The sequence below is a fragment of the Pavona decussata genome, unplaced genomic scaffold (genome assembly GCF_977016875.1).
Source record: "Pavona decussata unplaced genomic scaffold, jaPavDecu1.1 SCAFFOLD_93, whole genome shotgun sequence".
Lineage (NCBI taxonomy): Eukaryota > Metazoa > Cnidaria > Anthozoa > Scleractinia > Agariciidae > Pavona > Pavona decussata.
Window position 1 is genome coordinate 663,463 of NW_028145510.1, and position 18,717 is coordinate 682,179.

The window sequence follows — 18,717 nt, forward strand, 5'->3', positions numbered from 1 at the left end:
CACGTAAATATGGGGCAAGCACCCGTGACAATAGACTGCGAGAAGTCTGTTATGTTCCTTTCAGTCAATGGAGAGAGTGCGTAATCGACGAGCGGTGAGCGACAAATCCGCATGACTTGTGCGCAAAAGGGAGGGCACATATATCGCGCGCACACTGCGATAACCAAAAGGAAAATATGAGTCTGCTCGCAGTCTATCTTGACGATTAACTTGTTATTTGTACAGGGTATTGGCATTCATAAACAAAAAAGAAAGCTAAAGGAAACTGTGCACGTAACTGTCAATTGTAAGATAACTTGTTAAGTGTAACCGCTATCACGTCGGGAATTACGTTTACCTCAGTGTGTGTAACCGCGGCCATCTTTATTTTATGCAGATGAGGTTCATTATGAGGAAAGAAATGGATAAAGCTGGTGTGAAGGACCCGCAAGTTCTAGACAAGTCTTATTGGATACAGAGAGTCGGTGAGGTATGGTGTGTTACCGTAGATTTGTAACCGGTCGCAAAATGCTACGTCTCTGGGGCCCGTTTCTCGAAAGTCCCGGTAACTTACCGGGCCCGATGAGTTTATTTTTAAATGTTTTTTCGCCGATTACACAGTGATTACAGACATGGTACTTGGCCAATGTTTTCATTGGGCCCGATAAGTTTATTTTTAAACGTTTTTTCGCCCATTACACAGTGATTGCAGACATGGTACTTGGTCAATGTTTTCATAGAATTATAAGATTTTAAAATTTAGTATTAAAAGCTAACAAAAACTGACTTCTGTTAAGAAACAGTTATCACCAAAGACACTTATCGGGTCCGGTAAGTTACCGGGTCTTTCGAGAAACGGGCCCTCGGTAACTTACCGGGCCCGATAAGTGTCTTTGATGATAAATGTTTCATAACAGAAGTCAATTTACTAACATTTGAAAATATACTTATCGGGCCCGGTAAGTTACCGGGACTTTCAAGTAACATTCATGTCCACCGATTTCATTGGTACGTAGTCTCCTTTGCAGCCGTTATAAAGGTCGTCACAGAACTCTTAGTTAGTGGGGAGAGGCGTTTGGTGACGACACTAATAACGGCTGCGCAGGGCACTAACTAGTGCGCGACCCTTTTGAATCAAACGGTTTACAGGAGCACAGTTCTCAGGGGCTGAAGAATTGCGGGAATCGTGGAAAACGTTGTTTACTGACTTCTCTACCTTATAAAAGGTGATAGCTTGTGCACAAGATTGTCGCCGCTCCACGCCTCCATTTGCGCACCATGCATCGATGTCCCGGAGAAAAACAAATGAGAAAAAGAGAAGCTCTTTTGCAGTATTATCATGTGATTGACGAAAATCTATATTCACCTTTCAGTGAGGTTTTCATTCAAAAGGTCGCGTAGCAAAGAAATCTTATGTAAGGAATATGTAAAGAAAATTAACTTGATTGTAATTATATAATAATTTATTACTATTAATACTTCTGTTTTGTTATCATTTTAAATACTTTTTGTTGGGGGCTGAATATCAATTTGGACATCGTCCTGTTTTCTACTCCAGTTGCTGACGCTTAGGATATTCTTATTTTATTATTTTCATTTTCTATGTATTAGTTGAAAGGAATTCAATAAAGTAAAGTAAATAAAGTAAATAACAAGACAATCCCGTTGAAACACTAAGTATTATACTATGATCTGGCTTTGCGCAGCACTGTGTATGCTGGTAATCTGACTTTAAACATTTGCGTCTTTACTTTCTTCGTCTCCAGCTTTCAATCCAGCTTCAGCAAAGCAGCGAGTACTGGGCGCAAAAAGTACGAGATTTAACAACACAGATGGATAACCAAGAAACATGATTATGGCATGAAACAACTTAGAGAATATTATAATTATCTAGATAGCTTCTTTCAAATTAGTTTATGTGGATCCCGACTCCATTGTGACAATCCTTTGTAACGTCTGTTGCTCGCATTTGAATACTGTAAGTCCATGATAGAGTCTTTCGCCTGCATTACAAATGATTAGTTAGATAAATAGAAATCGTATGACATTTTTCTTAGGAAGAAATTGATTTTTCTCTTCTGTAATGTTTACCATAATTGAAATTTTCGGCCGCAGTATTGTGAGGAAAGCAACTATAAAAATCTCACTTGATTGACTCAGTTACCTGTCAGTGTCTTAGCATCAAACCGATAACCCTTTCATTCCCAAAAACCGCCAAAGTCAAAAGAGAAATCCCAAATTTTATTATGTAAAATACCGAAATACAAACAGCAACATAGGAGAGTACTTTTTCATAGCTTTCGTCCACAGACTCAAGCGTTTATTACAATCACCGTGAAGTCAGAACAGCATACAGTTAAGTAGCTTTCATTTGAATAATATCACATTAGGATTTCATCCAAAGACTCAAAACTAGAACCACGTTGCATGGATCAAGATTGGCTGTGAGGGTAAAAGGGTTATCAGTATTTTTTAATAACCACTAATTCATTTTGAAACTGTAATTTTGCTTTATCAACCAATCCTAGAGTTCCTTTTGTTCATTTTATAAAGCACATTTTTATTTTTGTTTGCCAAGAAGATTTATCGATTATTCATTTCACAGCTACATTTTTTACAACGAGAAAATAATATATTTCATGCTTAATTTGAAGTGCATGTTACAATCTCTCTTGTAAAGAGAATGCTTATCTTTATATGATGTGATATACATAAGCGTGGGAAATATATATTATTCTTTTTAAACAAATTATCTTTTATTTATTGACAGTAATGTTTTGTTTCATTTCATGAAAAAAAGTGTAAAGTTTCTCAATAAAGGTTTTACGTTACTCTTCTTGTGAAATAATACAATACAATACGAGCTTTATTAGACTGCAGAACAGTCGTTTTCCGACGTTTTCGGAAGGCGCGAAGCGCCGTAAGCGTGATCCTCGCGTGTGAAGCGTACGAGCCTCACACGCCCGTAGGGCCTGTGCGTGCGTCTCTCCCCATTCTCCCTCGCCGTTTTTAGACTCGCTCCAGACCTTTCGTTCGAATATTGACCGTCGCTGGCGTTCGCAAAAAATACGACTGTTTTGCAGTCTAGAGCTTTATTTGTTTGTCTTATCTTTGGCGTTGCGTCCAGTGGTACCCTAACCGCCTTATCAACTTAGTTGATAAAACCAAATATTCGTTTCCATTGCTCCACCGACGCAGTACCACAGTTTCATTACTGAAAAAAAAAACCCCTTATTTCCTTGCGTATGAGACTACTGACACTGGTTAGATCAGCCTCGTTCCCAGGACCCCCTCTTCCTCCTTCGCTATCCCGAAGGAGGAAGAAGAGACCCTGGGAACGAGGTTGTGGTTAGATTAAAAAAAAAAGAGAATGGTAGCCTGGTCGAGAGTGTGCGCATGTTTAGTTATGAGATCACTTTGGAGACACAGCGGCAAAATGAGTGCGCATGCTCGTCACGCGTGAGCAATCTTTCGGCGAAATGGCGGCATTTTTAAAATTTCCATTGTTCGTTTTTGTTTCGCGGGGATAAGCCCAAATCAAAATAGATAATGTTGCCGCTTTCAGGAAAGGTTCCTTCGAACTTCCTCCATCACATATCTTATTCAACCAAAAAAATATATTGTGGTAACAGGTGTGAATTTGGCGATTGAAGTGGAGCATCCGTAATCGATTCTCGCTCGAATCACAAAGCTGCGGAGCATGCGCACTCATTTTGCCGCTATGTTCATTTTGGGGCGACACCTTAAGCATGCGCACTGAATCACACATACAAGTGTGAAGGTTCTAAAAGAAGAAACAAGTCAGCCTGTTCCAGGCTCCTGGAGAGACGTGCGAAGGAGAGGGCGAGTCCCTTCTCGTTTTCGTCCCCTCGCCCTCTCCTTCGCGCGTCTCTCCAGGAGCCTGGAACAGGCTAGAAACAAGTATTTCATCGTAATAAGCAGAAGTAAATCAATTCTTTTTTAAAAAGTAAAACTCTAGAGAAGAATTTCCTTAACCGGAGTTGAACCTATAAACTTCCGAGTACTAATTCGGTTGCTCTACCGATGAGCTACAGGAAATTAGAGGTTCTTGTGACAAACATCCTGTATACTGTTAGCATTTACTATTTATTCACCAGACTTAAAAATTAATATCACATTTCTTTTAAGCAAAGATAGTTTACTTTTTTCCTTGATGCTATATAGTGTTTGCAAAACGATGAAAAAAATAATAACGCAGACTCTGACCTATACGTTTAACCAGTTTATTACGGTTCACCGTTGTTTACTGAACACTTGAAACAGTTTGACCTTCGGAAAACTCCAAACTTATTCTTTTAAGGACGGTGCCTACTATTGTTACTGCGCATACGTTCTGCGCATCTCAAGATACTCGGGTTTCCTATGGGTGGTGCCAACTAATACAGGAATATTTTTGCGCGGTTTAAAAATATACAGAGAAATCAGAACTTAGCAAATGCTTTTGGTATCTCAAAAGAAAATTGGGGGTAACCATGCATTTTTCCGAGATAATTAAGCTTCAAGTTAGGAAAAAATCCCATACATTGCTTTATATTTTGGCACTTTTTAGAGATATCATAGCTTAGTTATCTCTGAAAAATGCATGGTTACCCCCAATTTTCTTTTTAGATTCCAATAGGCCTTGCTAAGATCTGCTTTTCCCGCATAGTCATAAACCGCACAAAAATACTTCGATATTAGTAGGCACCGTCCTTAACTTTAATTTAAGAGGCAAACCAAATTAAAACAGTCGCCTTTTAAATTTTTAATTTAGATCATTCATTGTCGCGGCAGGTTTTATTTTTTGACGCAGTGTCAGCAAATGGCTGAAATTCTAATTTAATTTGGTTTTAAAAAGTAAACAGTATTCCCCAAAAGACAGTGCATTTTTGCAGTGCATTATTAACAAGACATAATTTGCGGGAGTAAATGTACAAGCTCAAAGTGGACTCTTTTCGTTTCCTTGTTCAAGTCCTTTTCTGTCTCATTCTTACATTTCAAGCGTTTGCTTGGGATGCAAGCTTTCTGTCCACCCCTGTCATCACTCGAAGTCATCGTCGGCTAAAAGGTTCCACCTTCAAGTCATTTCCTTCTCTTAGCATGGTGATATGTGTTCTACATTGCCAAAGACACACGCGTTGCGTCTCCGCAACTTTTCGTAAGGCTTATAGCCTTTATGAACCAGTCACGGGAGGTGTTTGTGAGTTGAACGAGTCACTCATTGACGAAACGCAAGAGCTCGAATATGAGGAGGAATCAGTTTATACTCAATTTCTGTACACCAAGGTTAGTTACATAATAGGTGAATGTAATGTATACTCCTCAATTTTTTTGTGTGTGCCGGATTCCTTTTTTTTTTTTAGTTATCTTGAAGTTCGTATTGTTAAGGGGCGGATTGCATGAGGTGTCGACATCAACAAAACTCATCTTAAAAAAAATTGATTTTTCATCAACAAAAATCAACGTAGCCGATCGATATTAGGAAAAAGCGAAGTTTGGCTGGCGGAGCGGCGAGAAGAGGCGATTTACTCAAGGCTTACGCCGCCCGTTGCCGAGCTCCGCCGCTGGCTAATCAACGTTGCGATTACATGAGAAACGGGCCAGCCGCCCGACGGTCGACTGAGAATTTTCAGAATTTTTCAAGCAAATGCGTTGTCCGGGCCAACTTGGCTAACCGGGCAAACAACCGTCTCACGCCAAAATATTGCGCTACGGAAAAAAATGACTCATCAAAAAGTCGATTTTTCCCTTAAAATATGACAGACAAAGGGATAGAAAAACATTAAGCTGCTTGGATTTGAAAAATATAATTCACAAAAATGATTTGTCAACGACGGTAAAATCATTTGATCCGTTCTCGTTGTTGAAGCCACTTTTCACATGACAACGTCAACATTTAGCCAGCGCCAGACTGCCTACGTGCCTGGAACTTCTCTCGGCAACGTGTAATCGGTACCTGACCCATATTCACCTGCCGTTAAAGTTTTTCTTAGTTTGTTCAGTTTTATTACTTGCCGTACAGCTGTCTTCGGTTAACTTTTCATTCGTTTCCTTTTATTTAACTTGTAGTTCCCAGTTGATTAGTATTTGACATAATAATGAGATACGCCATATATGTGAAGTTTGAGTGATAGCTTTCTTTACTGCCGACATCCATAAAAAAAGGTGAAGTTAAAAAATATTGATGAAATTAAGAAGAACATGTTGTTGGTTGAAATTAACATCAGCTTCCAGATAATATTTTTGTTAATTTCAAAGACTCCAAATATTTGTTTTCAGTATAGATGCTTTTTCAATTAATGACCGGCGTTAATGAGCGGGGACCTCAAAATCCTTTTTAAACGCGCGAGACCCTCATGACATGTATGTGTTTACTCCGCGTTTGATAGACCTCTATTGCATCAGTAGATAAATTTTGAACCTATAGAGCGGTTTTCAATTGAGTGTCGAAAGTAATTTCGCGTTTGCTTCGGTTTTGCATTACTACGCTCTGTGATTGGTTAACAAAACTCGCGCCACTCTCTCAACCAATGGGAATCCAAACCAAAACCAATTGTGTTTTTGCCACCCGCGTTTACCCGCGCTTGGCGCCAGTTTCATGTATTTGCTTCGAATTCTGATTGACTCGTTGTATTGTTTACATCTGTTGCGATTGACCAGAATAATTACTGGTTTTGGCTTTACGATAACCGCTCTATTTGCTTGATTATTTTCTCACCGAGAGATTCTAATTTGAGTTTGACCTTTATTACCCACCATGGTAGAAATACAGCGTGGGGAATCGCTTCCAATTAGGGCCCTTTATTTATACCAACCCAGGTGTTAGGCTCCTGACCAAACTCGTTCCCAGGGCTTTTGCATTGAAAATTGAGAGGGGCGGGAAAAATCCTGGGAACGAGAATGCGGTTAAAAAGAAAGTCTTCGAGAAATATGCTGCATACGGATTACTGAATAACTAGCATCGTAGCTGTTACGAACTTAATGTATAAATGTGTCAAAAAAATTATAACAGTATAAGGTCACGACTTAGCCAAGCCGCGGCTTAGATAAGCATAACCAGAACATTTTCGTGTAATTGGCGGCTTAGCTAAGCTTAGCCGTGGCCTAGAGTAATTTCTGTCGTATAAACGGCCATGTTTGTTACCTTATACGACTTCGCCTATATTCACCCCAAACAATTTCTCTACAGCACGACTGTCAGCTGACCAGTTGCCTGAATGGAGGCTCGTGTGTTTTCAATGAAGCGTCGAAAGCTTTCAACTGTATGTGTGAAGGAACCTTGGGTGGAGAATATTGTGAAGGCCTAAAGGACTAGCAGTGTAACTAAAGCCGATCGTTGAAAGAACGAGCCGTGTACGGGCAAAGGCCCATGACATCAGGTGCATACTACAAAGGCAAAGAATTGAATGCAATAGAAGTCATGACTAGATTGACAACAAGCAATAGCTTAGATCTGGGTGAACGATGAATAAAATATTCTAGGCAGGAGCTTGTGAAAAAAGGAGTAATGGTTTCGTGGTTGTCATAATAAAAGTCACTAATTTCATTTTTGTGTGGCTCCGGTTTGTGATTTATTTATTTATTTATTTATTTATCTATTTATCTATTTATTTATTTATATATTTATTCATTTATTTATTTATTTATTTATTTATGTATTTATTTATTTATTTATTTATTTATTTATTTATTTATTTATTTATTTATTTATTTGCACTGTCAGTATCCCCACCCCATTTTGGTGGAAAATAATTTGCACTTTTTGCTCCAAGACTACTACTATACTAGACTTGGAGTTTTATTTTCTTTTAAGTCCCCCAAGACTTTTAAGATGCTACGATTTTGCCAGTCTGCAAGGGAAAGGGATCCAGAAGAGACTGCAACTCATCCTGTGGTTTTTCTTATTCTATGTACGAAGTATGAAATGTCCTAGCCAAGATACAAGTGCGTCATTGTTGGAGAGCTAATCTTACTAGAGACCCAATACAGATTACGTTCCGAGCGTGGCACTGTCTGTATGATTTTTACTGCCCGTCACTGCTGCTTAATCACAGGCTTTTTGCTCTAAGGCTGAGTCTAGTGAATTATGTCACTCTTGCGCATGCTCTCTTTTTACCCTCCCAATTCTGTCGGCAGCTGTTAGTGCAAACTCAAATGCACTGCGCGAATTTTGGCGGTCCATCTTTGGGCGGTCTTTTCCAAAAATGCCAAGCAGCCGAAAATTAGCATTTATTACAAGAGAATAGCCCTTTTCACGGTTAATTTTTCTCATTTGCATTACAATGTTATCCAACGTGGATGCGAGGCAATTTCGGGCTAAGACTACAAAATAGCCCGAAATTGCCTCACATACATGCTAGATTTCATTTTAATTCAAATGAGCAGAGCTAACCGTGAAAAGGGCTATTAAAGTGGCAGGGATGTCCTTTTAAGGAGCGAGAGACGCAGTACCGTATACCTTCAGAGGTGTCTCGCGTCTAAGCGATGTAGCGCGTCCGGTTTAAAGTGAGATCCTGTATGTGTTCTGGATATCAACTTCATTGCTATCTTTCCTTATAGAATGTCTTAAATTAATGGAAAGACAAATTCTCATTTTTCCAGCCAAACAAAAATCGATAAATGGTTACGACGTTGAGAATTCGTGGCAATTAATTAAAGAAAGAAACCCTACCATGGAAATTCATTAATAAATCAGTTAACCTAAAAGCTGAAAAGAATGTTAACATTACTTAAAAAACAGTCGGCTATAGTTTTTCCTCGCGAGGTTAATAAATTTGTCGGGAAACGAAGTTTGAATGACGTCAGAGAAAGGGAAGGTTGCTAGGCAGCAGCAGGTTGGAAGACAGGCTGGCGTCAGACGCAACTCATGTTTATGCATTCAGGGCTGAACGTGTTTATTCATCGAGCAGTGAAATATGTTTACTTTTGGTTAGACACGACCAAATTGTGATGCAAATGAACCACAGGAGGACGCACAAAGGACAAGACAGATTTGCCGAGGGAGATTAAACGACGAAACTTAGCGCGAGCAGCGAAGAAGGAGACATCAGGAAACCACAGAGCAAGGACAAAAGACAGCATCACTTCAAATCAACTGTCCACCCAGCCCAAGCTTCGCGAGGTTGTGCGAGTCACGTATTTCTAGTAATAATTGTATGTGCTACCGCTTCGTTGTCAAAATATTTGCTTTTCGCGCAACAGTTATGACTGTACTGATAAATTACCTGTAAAAAGTAAACAAAGTATAATTTATAAAAACAGGTGGAAACAGTCTGCTTTGTCAGCCACTAACATAAGTGTACTTCAGTACGTCCAGGTGTGGGAGTGAATTCTCAGTACAAACTCAAGATGGACTCTGCCCTGCATTTCTTCGCCTTAGTTTTCAGTTGTTCAATTCTAACATCTCAATCGATTAACTGGGATGCAAGATCTCTGTCTTCTTCCATTATAACTCGAAGCCATCGCCGGCTTAAAGGTTCCACCTTCAAGTCTTTTCATGCTGGCAGCCTGGTGTCATGTGGTTTACAATGCCAAAGACACCCAAGTTGCATTTCTTCGAATTTTCGTAAAATTGTCACTTTGGACGAAGCGAAAGCGGGAGGAGTTTGTGAGTTGAACGAGCGGGGAGCGCTTTCACTCATTGAAGAAACCAAAGACCTGGAATATGAAGAAGAATCAGTTTACATCCAATTTTATGACATGAAGGCTGAGGTGAGTTAACTGACAAATTATTAAATTTTTCTTGGAAAAGAAAAACTAAGCCGGACAAAAATACGTTTTACCTCGAAGTTCTTTACATTGGTTACATATTCTTCAGCATCTATCGTCAGTTCAAGGATGTCTACATATTTTTTGAACTATATACAGCTATTTCAATTAACGTTGTCGGATCAAAGTATAAAGCTGTACGACAAGACCTCAAAATTCTGTGGATTTTTTATGAATAAGTTCATCAAAATCAGCTATACCTCGTCCGTCCAGTGAAGATATACGATGGCGAGCCATTTGGATGAAAGAAATGTTAGGATATCAAGTGGATGAGGTGGCAGCCTCTTTGAAGATGTCTTTAAGCTTTAAGCTTTGATCCGACAACGTTAATTGAAATAGCTGTATAAAGCAGATAACAATGAAGTGTTGATTATAAATTTTAGAAATAATAGCTAATTATGAATAAATTGATGCGAATGCAAATTTGTGAAAATATAGATAACACTTAAGGGATACAGCACAATAGCGAACACAAATGACGTGATATAAAAGATCTATGAAATTGTTGTACAATACAAAAGCGAAACAACGAAATACTCTTATGAAAAATGAAAAAAAGCCGTAGTGATGATTAACACGCACAAGAAAAATGAAAATGAAACTCAGAAAGAGTGTTAAATTAACATGTTTAAGTTGTTTGTTCAGGGCGGGTCGTTCCCTTTCAATATGAACATATGAACGGCTTCTCACTTTGATCTTAAGTTGGCCGGAAAGTAGTGTTAGCCGAGAAGCGATCCACAGATTATAGATTCCTTACACGACTCTGAACTCTAAAATGTGGGAATTGAACTAGGTGCCCATGTCCGGTTTGTACGGCGAATAAAATATACCGTCGGGTATTAATTAAGCTGAATATGGTTAGCTTCTGATTATAGCAAAGTTAAAATAAACACAGCTTCCGTTCCAGATACTATAAAGCTCCCCAAAATCAAATACAATTGGGGAAAACATCGTTCGCGGTACCACTGTTTACCACTGAAAACTGAAAACTGTAAGAAATTCAGCAAGTTTGCAAATTTTTAAGAGGTGTCTTTTTTCTGCTTTTTATATTTAAGTTTATATATATTTCGATTTTAGCTCTATATTTTATTATTTCTAGTTGTATCATTACATAATATATATCTAGTTTTAGGACCTCTATGTAAACCACTTTTAGAGATGAAGCTTCGTAATAAAAGATTGTTAGTAAACTACCTACGGTCGGCAAAGCTTTTCGTTTAGCCATACTGAATAAATATATTTACAACCGGCTTTTTGCTCACAACGGATGGTACAATCAATCAATCAACAAATTTATCAGTGCGTGAAACTTGTCAACTATGCTTTGTAGTGCACAGGCAGCCCAAGCTCAATATCAGAGAACCGTTGAATAGAGTTCGGCCTTTCGTTACACTTAACAGTGGAAACCCGAATGACGCTAACTCGCGGAAATCACTTCGAATCGGCTTGAAAAGCTGGTAAATGACAAAGAATACAAGAAGAAACAAGGCAAGTTGACTTTATTGACAAAACAATGACATTGTTAGTTTCTACCATTTTACACAAATCCGTTGTATTCCCATAGAAATCCTTATAATTCAACGGTTCTCTGATATTGAGCTTGGGCTGCCTGCGACTAGTTGGGGACACTTTGGGCGTCGGGTATCACGATTTTTTTTATGTTAATTTCTCTGCAGCACGACTGTCAGCTGAACGGCTGTTTAAATGACGGATCATGTAGGTTCACTGAAGCGTTGAAAGCCTTCAGTTGCTTGTGCAAGGAGGCCTGGTGTGGAAAATACTGCGAAGGTAACCTGTCTGTTATATATCTAAGGACCTCCCCCCCCTTTCTCCAGCCTCCATGCTGTTGTATAGGTCCTGGAAAAATTGGTAGTCAGCAGTATTTCTCACTCATTGACTAACATTTACGATAAGCATTTATTATAAAAATAGGGACCATTTCCTGCTGACTTAATAAAACCTTTTTAAATGCATGTAATTATTTTGTTGCTATAAAGCGGTTTTCAATTGAGTTTCGAAAGTAATTAATTGTGTTTTTCGCTTTTGCATTAGGGACCGTTCATTTTTTATGAGCATGGGGGGGCTGGTGGGATTTGGTTAATTGCCACTACGAAACTGTATGACCCCCCCTAGCATGCAATTTTTTTCCACATGCCCCCCCCCCCCCCCAAGCAGAAACTATTTTTTTCTGATGACCCCTCCCACCCCTTCCCGCCCAACCAGAAACAAATCATACTCCTAACTTTAGCAAAACGCTTATGTACTGTTTATATCAAAGATAAACGTAATTGTTACTGTGATTTCTTTACAGTACTATTAAAAAGTTACCGTTCTCTGCTTAGGTAACGATTTCTCTTGTTAAAAGTCATATTGAACAGAAAAAAAAACAGGGGACACACAGATATCAGGCGCGTAGATAAGGGCTAGATAGGGGTGTTTGTTGAGCGCCGGAGGCGCTCTTACTAGGGGGGTCTGGGGACATGCTCCCCCGGAAATTTTTGAAAATCTAGGTTCCCAGAAACCTCATTTCCTGCATTTTGAGACCCATTTTAGGCAAATCACAAATTTGTTTTACAGCAGCTTTTTAAGCTATATACATCATTTCTGCGGCATAATTGTCTCAACTTAAACAAGAAAGTTCAATGTACATTCCGCGCCCTGTCAAGTTCTGATAGCAATTCGATCTGCTGATAGTCATACACCAAGCTGGTAAACTGCATCATTCTCGGGTGTAGGCCTTCAAACAAATTGACTATCTCGTCAAGATTGACAGGCATATCATATTTGATATACATTAGAACCAGGGCGGACATTCTACTCTCTCGCATGGTACACCTCATGTAGTTGTTCAACCTCCTCATTGTGCTTTTTCTTCCGTCATTATTGATCTTCAAAGGGGGTTTGTTCGAACCCCCCCTCCTACAAGCCTGGATATTAAAGTACTGCTATTAAAAATGACAGTTACAAGCTTTTCTGAAGATGGCCTACGGCTCAGATTTACCGTCAACTGAAGTCACCAACAACAGTTCTATTACTAAAAACTAATCTGGATGTTCACACTAGGCATACTACTGAGTCTACTGATACTCCTGGGTTCAAATAATTTACTAATCAACAGTCTTTATAAAAGTGAGTACTATTAAACGGAACATTAAACAATCTCTTGATATAGTTCTGAGTACAACCACTTAATAGAAAACTGCTCCCCCACGGATGATTCAATAGTGAGACTGTTACGTTTTTATATTAATTTGAACTTGTACAAACATAGGTGTCTACTTCAGATTATATTCATTATTGCTTTTCCAACAGATATGCTTCATTCCCTCAGTTGTTGTTAATTATGGAATGCAGATTTCGACCTCAGTATGTAAAACAAATTAAAAGTAGTTAGGAAAATCGTATTAAATAAAATTGAAATAATATTCAATTTCTTCATCTGTTTTTGTGTTGAGCCACTTTCAATTTCCCCTACCAGCCAATTATTGCTGGTGACCCCCCCCCCCCCCCCTCTTTCACTCAATTTTTTTTGGTAGCCCCCCCCCCCCCCTTTAGTGCCATTTTTTTTCTCATGCCCCCTCCCCTAAATCCCACCAGCCCCCCCATGCTCATAAAAAATGAACGGTCCCTTACTACACTCTGTGATGTGAAACCAAAACCAGTCGTGCCTTGCTCACACGTGTTTTCCCGCTCTTGGCGCCAGTTACATGTATTTTCTTCGAATTCTGATTGGCTCGTTGTGTTGTTTACATCTGTTGCGATTGGCCAGAGTAATTACTTTGGTTCTGGTTTTACGACACTCGATTGAAAACCGCTCTATAATAGTCCTGGGCCATTCACTTGATGATTAGTAACCTAACCTTTAAAACATTTCGTGAATTGGGGTTGCTTTTTGATGGGGCATAGCATAATGCGGGATAAAAGAATGAAAGACCGACAATGTTGCGGAATAACGATGGGAACGCCAATGCAATAAACTCTTATTTTAAACACTTTCGAAAATCAGTTAAAGAGTTTCGAATTTGAAAAGGAAAACGAAATGAATTCTGGTAGCTGTAGTAAAATGACGCCATCATGAAAATGGCCTATTAGTGCTCTCCGCTAAATACGCTTCAAGGTATTTGTTTACCTATTTTATTTAAAAGTGGTTCAGTTTTGCTAGTGAACAAAATTTTTAGCTGCAGACGGCCAGGATGAAAATCGATTTTCCCAGGCGTTTAGAAAAATTACGATAAGACTGGTTATATATTGCTTGTTACTTTTTCGGAAAAATCGCGTGATATTTTCTCCTCGGTGCTATCCAGAAATGCACGCATGAACTGTATGAAAGACATCACAAGGTGTCCCCTAACCTTAATTCTTACTAAAACACAAATAATTCTGTCATATAGAAATGACACGGCTTTTTAAAGTACTCAAATTCGGGGTTAGGAGCATTTCTGGACATAAGTGAACTTTTTCAGGGTTTCATTTCACAACTGCTTACATAACTGCGATGGTCTTCATTTATTGAAAGTTTTCACTTAGTTGCTGAACTCAAAACAACAACCACATTACATAAAAGGGACTCTCCCTTTTTCCCTTAGCGTATTCAGTACCCCTCGGTATGGAAAGCGGAGCTATCCTGGACTCACAGATAAGCGCCTCATCAGAATGGAGCTCCGATAACGCCGCACAACAGGCCAGGTTGAATTTTCAACAAGGCGGAGGGAAGGAAGGTAGCTGGTCGTCTCTCGTAAATGATGATAATCAATGGCTGAAGGTGGATCTTAAAAATACAACAAGAGTAACGCGCATAGCGACGCAGGGAAGGAATGGATGCATATGTAGTCAGTGGGTTACAAAATACAAGATACAGTATCGTAATGATGGGCAGCCCCTTACGGCGTACAGGCAAAATGGAGATCGTTCAGATACGGTAAGAATGCAAGGCATAGTTTTCAACGAACATCTTAACGTTGTAAGATCGTGTAACATAGCGCATCGAAGACTGATAACACACTAATTGTTGCGAAGCTTATGTTACACGATTAAAATTTTTAACTCAACATCAAAATTTAAATGACTCAGCCGCAGCTAACCTTGTTCCCAGGACCCTCCCTGTTCCACTCTCTAAAAAAAAAAAAAAAACATGTCCTTAGTCTGATCACAGACTGTGAAACAGTGCCACGAATGGAACCAGTGCCATGGTTCTCCCAGTGATCACTTTTTGATCTTTTTTGGTGGCTTTCTACAGTTTTGAAACAACCACCGTTTGGAAATCGTGAGGTCATGTACGTCATCACCTGCAGTGCTATTTTGGACTTCAGGGGAATTGTTTATGGACATACCCTCTTGCGCTCATAGTCATACCGTTTACACTCTCGGAATTATGGACGGGGAAGGAGGGGGAGGTGGAATCCGATTCCGCGACCACGAAGTCACATTTTCAACACAACTGTCTCAATGAAGAGTTAAGTCTTCAAAATTTACAAATGTGTCTATTCATTGTTAGGAAGGCCTGGGTAAAATTATTCACAACGGCAGGTTTATGCACAGACACAAAGTGATTATATAACTTACAAAGAGATTGTATAACTTACATTTTGCGAAAAAGTGACCAATGCTAGGTCTAAGATTGGCCTCAGAATCGACTTCAAAAGGGGTAGGAAAAGCTGATACAAGTACCCCTCCCTCTTAATATTGATTAGCTGTCGATCAGAAACAGTAAACCGACTTCTCAAAAGTTAATTTCATTTCAACCAGATTTTTCTAGGGAACAAAGACAGGGATACAGTTGTGTATCATAAGCTTAACCCAATAATTGAAGCTCGCTACGTTCGAGTCCTTCCTGTGGAGTGGTACGGTCACATATCCATGAGAATAGAGCTGTATACTTGTTAAAGGTAAGATGAATTTTTTTGCGGACTTCATCTTCTTCAGACAAGAATGTCGACCGCACAGAAATATGTTGTTGTATGTGCTGTCAGATTTTAAAAGGTTAAGATTAAACTTATGATGATCATTGACACCGCTTTAAAAAGATTGAAACCTCTTTGTTACAATCACAAAGTCACGATCGATCATGACTCAAGGTAAGATGAATTTTTTTGCGGACTCCATCTTCTTCAGACAAGAATGTCGACTGCACAGAAATATGTTGTTGTGTGTGCTGTCAGATTTTAAAAGGTTAAGATTAAACTTATGATGATCATTGACACCGCTTTAAAAAGATTGAAACCTCTTTGTTACAATCACAAAGTCACGATCGATCATGACTCAAGGTAAGATGAATTTTTTTGCGGACTCCATCTTCTTCAGACAAGAATGTCGACCGCACAGAAATATGTTGTTGTGTGTGCTGTCAGATTTTAAAAGGTTAAGATTAAACTTATGATGATCATTGACACCGCTTTAAAAAGATTGAAACCTCTTTGTTACAATCACAAAGTCACGATCGATCATGACTAAAACACCACACGAGTACATACGAGTAACATACGAGTAACATTCGGAACATACGGATATATACGAATACATACGACTAACATACGAGTAACATACGGATACATAGGACTAACATACGGAAACATACGAATACATACGAGTAATATGAATGTTTTTCTCGTAAAGGAAGCTCTAATTATAAGCCTTGCAAGCATTTTTCACGTCAGCAAACACGTACCCGGTTCAGTTTGAGTGTGTGTGTGTGTGTGTGTGTGTGTGGGGGGGGGGATGTTGATCGACCCCCCCCCCCCCCAGGGCTTTCGTTAAATTTAGCCACAGTAAAATAAATTCACATGGAGTGCAAAACCATTAGCTTGCGCTACAAGATGACAATATATTTTGGATCGCGCTGACGTCGTATGACGTCAGCAGATCCGCCATCTTGATTTCACTATTCCACCTTAGTTGGTTATGAGAAATGGCAAAAAATCAGTGCAAAATCAAGCCAGAAAGCTTAAATGTAACCATGTACATGTAAAAATGTCGAATTTTGGGAACAGTTGACACATTAAAAAATTCCGCAAGCTATTAACGAACAGCTGCTTAAAGTTTCAGCAACAGAGTAAATCTCCTTTCCAAAATTCGTATTACTCGTATGCATTCGTATGTATCCGTATGTTAGTCGTATGTATCCGTATGTTAGTCGTATGTATTCGTGTGGTGTTTTAGTCATGATCAGTCACGATCAGGTGCGCTTTTCTTCTGCAGATCAGTGATCGCACCCTCAACAGGTGGCTTCGGATGAGGCGCTGTGATTTAGTCTTGGCGCATCAGTCAATCTGGAGGATGTTGATGCGGTTTCTATGGTCTGTGTCGTGGGGTTTTACTCCACTCTGTAGTTTTGTAGTCCAGTGTACCAAGAGGATTTTAAAAAAGTCCCATGGATAACAGCGATAGATAAGCATCCCATCCGAACGGAGCGGGAGTAGTAATGTTCATAGTTGCCGCTTGCTGCATTAACTGGAGTTAAGCGCTGGTATCGATGTCCTACATGCCTAAGACTGAGAGGCCACCTCGGCTGTCATTAATAAATAGAAAATATGGTGCTGCGTATGTGCGGCTTCGTCAATTCATGATTTTATAGATAGAAACTGCAACATTTTTGTCTTAAAGGTGAAAAAAACTTACATCACATTGAGAGAAGTTTGTAATCAATCACAAATAAAACCTGTTTTCCGCGCACTGCTTTGTTGTGACTATGTTATAAAGAATTGGTTCATGGATTGCTTTTAGCTGTGCTTATACATCGAGTTATGGATGCACTTGGGAAATTTGCCCATATTTCCCATATTGATAATGATTTAAAAAAAAAAAAACCGTAAAACAAAAAAATTAATTGCGTACAACAGGTTACCTTGGGCAGGTCAACTGAATCACCAAACAGCTTGTCACTTGTAAGACACAGGAAGAAATGAAACTATTTTCACTTTAATACGCACATTAGAGGGTCCAAATGAATTCATTACAAATCTTATGAGTTTATACCCAAAGATGAATCATCAAGTGACAACCCTTCAAGGAGATATCAACAAGGGAGGCGGGCGTTACTTACGACAGTGGTCACACAAGTTCAACTGTGCTTATGAATAGCGCTTATCCGTGTTCGCGTCAGAGTACACTGAGAATAGTCAATAGGCCATTTACGAGTTGCTGTAAACCTCATTATTAATGAGAGGCTAAGTGCAAAGTTTTTCAAAAACTTGTTTAATATTGCAGTTGGCTGTTAACACACGTTGTTTATTTCACGCTTAATTGTCACTGGGCCAGTTAATTGCTTGCATAATAAATATTTAAAAAGCAGAGAGACCCTTGCAATTATTTGCGCAACTTGAGCAGTTGCGAAAAGAAACTTGAGCGGGATTTGAATCGATGACCTCTGCGATGGTGGTGCAGTACTCTACCAACTTACTTATCAAACCAACTGGGAGCTGGTCATATTGTGTGTTCGTAATATACCCGTGTAGAATGAATTAATAATTATGAATATTTTAAATATATATTTGAACTGCGAGTGAAAGCGGATTTAATAGGAGAAAGACCCCCGCCCCAGTTATTAACTCAACTTACTGAGCAGTTGCCTGAATTTTTTTAGGCTTGCTAAGTTGCGTAAATAACTGCGAGGGTCTTTCTAATTTCTGCTATTTCATCTTTCAACTGCAGTTCAAATATTTTCATATATTCATATTTATAGTAGAACTGAATTCTGGCTCTCCATATTGACATTTTCAATTTTCTGTCAGTTAATTTATCCCCTACGCAAGCGCCAGCAGGGAGGCCTGTTCGCTGGGTAAAATTTCGTGTTTTTAATATTTTTAAAGGACAGTTTGAAAAGAAAATGTCACTTTCAGCACAATTGTGCAAGGGATCTTTGTTTTAGTCAAGCATAATATATACGCCTTCCACATATCTCCCTTTTTCCCTCTCTTATTTTCTTCCTGATAGAAATTATCAAGGGAGAAAAAAAATTGGTATAAGTGCTTACGT

At 39.1% G+C, this 18,717-nt stretch overlaps 3 protein-coding genes across 7 annotated transcripts in view; all 3 read left to right on the top strand.

The window, feature by feature from the left end:
• Positions 1-2,813, top strand: part of LOC146473453 (uncharacterized) — a 52,131-nt gene extending 49,318 nt beyond the window's left edge. The window contains exons 74-75 of one of the 2 annotated variants that reach the window (XM_085118118.1): positions 377-469; positions 1,746-2,813. In XM_085118118.1, coding sequence (XP_084974244.1) covers positions 377-469; positions 1,746-1,832 — 180 coding nt within the window. In that variant the 3' untranslated portion in view covers positions 1,833-2,813. The remainder of the gene's footprint in view (positions 1-376; positions 470-1,745) is intronic. The other variant, XM_085118119.1, reaches the window with a different exon arrangement.
• A 2,084-nt stretch (positions 2,814-4,897) lies between these two features.
• LOC146473454 (uncharacterized) lies at positions 4,898-7,525 on the top strand. Its single transcript, XM_085118370.1, has 2 exons — positions 4,898-5,265; positions 7,169-7,525. The coding sequence occupies exons 1-2, from the start codon at positions 4,909-4,911 to the stop codon at positions 7,292-7,294; spliced, it is 483 nt and encodes a 160-aa protein (XP_084974496.1). The 5' UTR covers positions 4,898-4,908; the 3' UTR covers positions 7,295-7,525.
• A 1,201-nt stretch (positions 7,526-8,726) lies between these two features.
• The window catches only part of LOC146473455 (retinoschisin-like), an 80,236-nt gene continuing 70,245 nt past the window's right edge, over positions 8,727-18,717 (top strand). Inside the window, exons 1-5 of one of the 4 annotated variants that reach the window (XM_085118159.1) lie at positions 8,730-9,690; positions 11,424-11,535; positions 14,334-14,665; positions 15,493-15,632; positions 17,081-17,394. In XM_085118159.1, coding sequence (XP_084974285.1) covers positions 9,328-9,690; positions 11,424-11,535; positions 14,334-14,665; positions 15,493-15,630 — 945 coding nt within the window. In that variant the 5' untranslated portion in view covers positions 8,730-9,327 and the 3' untranslated portion in view covers positions 15,631-15,632; positions 17,081-17,394. Of the gene's footprint in view, positions 9,691-11,423; positions 11,536-14,333; positions 14,666-15,492; positions 15,633-16,941; positions 17,395-18,717 lie in introns of those variants that run through there. The other 3 variants (XM_085118158.1, XM_085118155.1, XM_085118157.1) reach the window with 3 other exon arrangements.